At 41.3% G+C, this 4,267-nt stretch overlaps 1 protein-coding gene across 1 annotated transcript; it reads right to left on the bottom strand.

Annotated features, from left to right (window-relative positions):
• Positions 1-3,411: 3,411 nt before the first annotated feature.
• LOC141629529 (uncharacterized) lies at positions 3,412-3,885 on the bottom strand. The gene has a single exon (XM_074442513.1). It carries the CDS (start codon positions 3,883-3,885, stop codon positions 3,412-3,414), a length of 474 nt encoding a protein of 157 aa, XP_074298614.1.
• Positions 3,886-4,267: the final 382 nt, after the last annotated feature.

Here is a 4,267-nt window from a genome sequence, read left to right as displayed (position 1 = left end):
GCTAGACCACCAGGAATCCACTGCCTTCACACCCTCCACACCGGCAGCATTGTATATTTGCAGCCGGAAAATGCTCACACCCTCTTCACCACCAGACCTCGTCAACTTCTTGCTTGGTGACTCGCCTACACAACCACCATAAATCTTATTTTTTGAAAAATGGTGTGATCTAATTCATAGATCTATAAAAAAAATGAAGAAGAATTACAAAAATTTGACCAAATTTCAGAAATTAATAAACACAGTGACTTTATCGGTGTATATTTGCAGCCGGAAATGTTATTTGAAATGTTTTTCGTCGCTGGCGAAGGTGTCAAAGGAGAACAAACGGCACTGACTAAAAAACCTTTAACTATGGCATTATGAGTATTGATTTTTGGAAATTCATTATATTTTTTTATTAGATCTAGGAAAAAAATTAATGGAACGAGAAGAAAGTGAGTAATAGAGGCGTTGGAGTTTACGGGGTTGAAATTGGGAAATCGGCGCCGGTGAATGGAGTCAGTGGGTAGGGATGAGGGAGAAAGAAGATTGGGAGGGTAGTTGAATGTGAGAGAGACGATGTGAAGATGAGTGGCTGAGTGTTAGACATTTATAAATTAGCGCGTGACTATGAGTTAATTCTTTACCTGAGCTCTATTGAATAGTTCGTACGGTTCGCACCATAATTTGGTTCGCACGGGATCCTCTTTACCAACTCATGCCCACCCCACACTTAAATCTTCACTTTGTCCCCAAAGTGTGAGGTGAACACCCTAAACTCACTCAAGAGTGTGAGCTTGAGGCACCTCCATGTCCCGGAGGTCCTCTCCTTCTTCTTTATTCTCTTCTTCTTCTAAATCTAGCCATTTTGGCTCTTGCTTCATTAACTTGAGTATCATTGTATCCTTGGTATTAGGTGGGGAATTGTTGCATGTGTTGTGCATTCATGGCCTCCACCATATCAAAGGTTGCGTTTTGCATATAACGCATCTCCTCCAAATCCTCTTAGTAGTGGTGGTAGCGATTTTCGGTGATTCCCCACCGATCATTATCCGTAAGTTGCATTTGAGAAAGGGGAGACTCAAGGTTTGTAACACGGTTTGTGATATCCGATTGCCATGTTTGGAAGGTCGGGTAGTTGAATTGAGGTGCCATAAAAGGATGTTGTTGTTGTTCTTGTGGCATTTGAGGTGGAGTGAAGTGAGGCTCATCAAAAGGGGCATTAGGCATGGGTTCATGAAATGGTGCATCATAATGTGGCATGTAACCATAAGTTAGAGCCCCCCCCCCCACTTGTGGTTGCTCTCCACCCTCATCATTATCGGGTTCAACTACTTGGGCTTTATCAACCCAAAGGCCAACAAACGCGTCGTCGGGAGGCATATAAAAGTCTTGTGCACTCCCCCAACCCAAGTGTGAGTTGGGGGACGGGGTAAGTACATGTTGTACTTGTAGTTTTGGCCACCCATGCACCAAATTATCAAGGGGGTGATTTTGTCGACCACCTCAAGCATGTGTGCTTTTCCCAAGAATGTGTAGTCCATGAGACCACTTCCGTCAAGTTCATAATCATTAGGTGGAATTGGTACACCCGTGTTTTCCACAATCAATTCAATCATGCCCCCAATGAAAATGGTCCCCTTTGGTTCCTTTTGAAACTCAAGGCAACCGCTCACAAACAAGTCAACCCAATCCGGTATTCCCCTCCTCTCCGGGGTTATGGACCATAGGCATTGTATTTGAAAGTAATTCATCCTGGTGGGTTCGGTCATGACCAAGAAGTTGGTGTTTATGTGGCGGCTTAAGAGGCGCAAAACCGGGCTTGGAAGGGTTGTGTTTTTTGAGTTTCCATGCCTCACATCCCCCGTGATATCATTCCAAAATGCACTCATCTTTTTCTTGTCAAGGGGTTATTTGATGGGGGCTTTGGTAATATGGAGGGCCTCTCTTACTTCGTCATAAGTCAAAGTGTGGGTAAGTCGGCATGCCCGGAATTTGATCCCCGGGGTTTTATCCCTTCCCAGCTTCACCCTCTCCAAAGAAGAAAGAAATTCAAAGGTAACACCTCTTCGGGTGTGTGCGGCCATGTTAGTGTAAGACTCAAGCCCGACCTTTTCTAAGAGTATTCGGGCCATGAGAAGCATTCCCAACCCGATAAGAACGTTTTGGTCAAGGAATTTAGTTTGTGCTACGGTTGACACCGAAGCAAACTTTTTCCAATTTGTGAGGGCTTTGTCTCAGAGGCCCTCCTTGCCCGAGTACTCATTCTCATAATAAGCCGAGGCTCCCTTGGGTCCTTGTGAGGAGGAAGCCTTGGTAGCTTTACCTTTTCCCATTGTATAACAATTTTTTCTCAGAAAACACAAATTTGGAAAGGATTTTTGGGTGAGGCAAAAGAACAAACACCTAATATGCACTAGAAAGATGATATGCTAATTAGTTGTTTGTTGAAAGTAAAACACCTCAAAAGTTTAGAAATTGTTTAGGGACAAATTACAACACAAATAAACAACCAAATTTCGACTTGAACCAAACAAATTTTCGAAATCAAGTTAACTATAAATGACAAGAATAAGAATAAGGTTTATACCTCCCTTTGATTCTTGTTTGTGTTGTAGGATGATGATTATTACCCAAGAATGCTTCAGTAGTCCCTTAAATCCAATTTGCAAACCCGAAAATCTTCAATCTCGAATCAAACTAAACCCTAGGTCGAAGTTTATGACGGAATGTTAATGGTGGCATGATTTTTCTGCAATTACCTTGCCCAAATTGATGTTGGGTAATGAAAGTTGATGAAACTTGAAGATTAATTGCTTGAATTTGATGATTTGTGAAGGGTTTGATGAGTGATTTTGAGTGGGTTAGGGTAAGGATGAAGGGAGAGGATGAGTTTTTAGAGAATTGGGGAAGAACAAATGAGGAGTGTTCGAAAAATGAAGCTGAAAACGGGTATAATGTAATTTCTCGTACGGTGCGAGATTTGCTCTTGTAGAACTCGCACGGTGCGACATTGCTGCTGGAAGTGCACTCTTTGTTGCTTAATTCTTCAATTTAACCAATTCTTTTACACATATTTCTTCCTTCCTTTCATCACACATCCCTTTGAGTTGATAACCTATACACTAAAACACACATTAAAACATCCTAACATGCCAAAACATTAATGAAAATGCAAATGATTTAATTTATACTGCAAGAATTAAATGTTGCAATTAATTTAAATATGCAAAATACAATAAAAACAATGAAATGCGGAATTTACATATGCAAGGGAAGATATATTTACAAACTTTTGTCGTTTATTTAACGTCGATGGCTCGACAAAGTTGCATCTTCATTAATTTTCATAAATTGGATCAACAAGGTGGAGTGTTTCCACTTCACCCACTTCAATTCATTCATGATAGTGCTTAAGCCTTTGACCATTCACTTGAAAACTTTCCCGGACTTTAAGCATTTGACTTTAATTGCCCCATGTGGAAAAACACGAAACACCTCATATGGTCTCATCCATCTATACCTCAATTTCCCGGAGTAAAGTCTAAGCCGATTTTGAAAGAGTAAGAATTTCTCTCCCAGTTTAAACACTCTTCTTGAAATCATGTTATCATGCCATGCTCTTGTTCTTGCCTTGTAAATGGAAACATTTTCATAAGCATCATTCCTAATTTCTTCCAATTCTTGAAGTTGGAGTTTCCTATGAAGTCCCCCTTCACTCATTTGCAAGTTGAATGACTTGATCGCCCAATAAGCTCTATGCTCAACCTCCACATGTAGATGACACGGTTTCCCAAAAAGTAAGCGGTATGGTGACATCCCGATTGGCATTTTGAAGGCCGTGTGATAGGCCCACAAAGCATCATCCAACCTCAAGCTCCAATCCTTGCGGTCGGGATTCATCGGTCTTCTCAAGGATAGCTTTAATATCCCTATTAGAAACCTCGGCTTGACCGTTGGTTTGAGGGTGATAGGCGGTTGATACTTTATGAATTACCCCATACTTTTTGAGAAGAGCTCCAATGGCTTTGTTGCAAAAGTGAGTTCCACGGTCGCTTATCAAGGCTTTTGGGAAGCCAAACCGAGAAAACATGTTGGTTTTGATGAATTCTCCAACTACCTTTTCATCATCGGTCTTGGTGGCTTTAGCCTCCACCTACTTGGAGACGTAGTCCGCCGTCAAAAGTATATAAATGTTGCCACAAGATGCGGGAAATGGTCCCATGAAGTCAATACCCCACACATCAAATATTTCACAATAGATCATGGGTGTTTGTGGCATTTC

This window comes from Silene latifolia, chromosome Y, assembly GCF_048544455.1.
Source record: "Silene latifolia isolate original U9 population chromosome Y, ASM4854445v1, whole genome shotgun sequence".
NCBI lineage: Eukaryota > Viridiplantae > Streptophyta > Magnoliopsida > Caryophyllales > Caryophyllaceae > Silene > Silene latifolia.
Note: the sequence above shows the minus strand (reverse complement) of the source record. Positions and strands in the feature narration are given on the sequence as shown.

What these genes read in the sequence shown, in the direction of transcription:
- LOC141629529 (XM_074442513.1), bottom strand. Translation starts at nt 3,885, where the DNA reads ATGAATCCCGACCGCAAGGATTGGAGCTTGAGGTTGGATGATGCTTTG.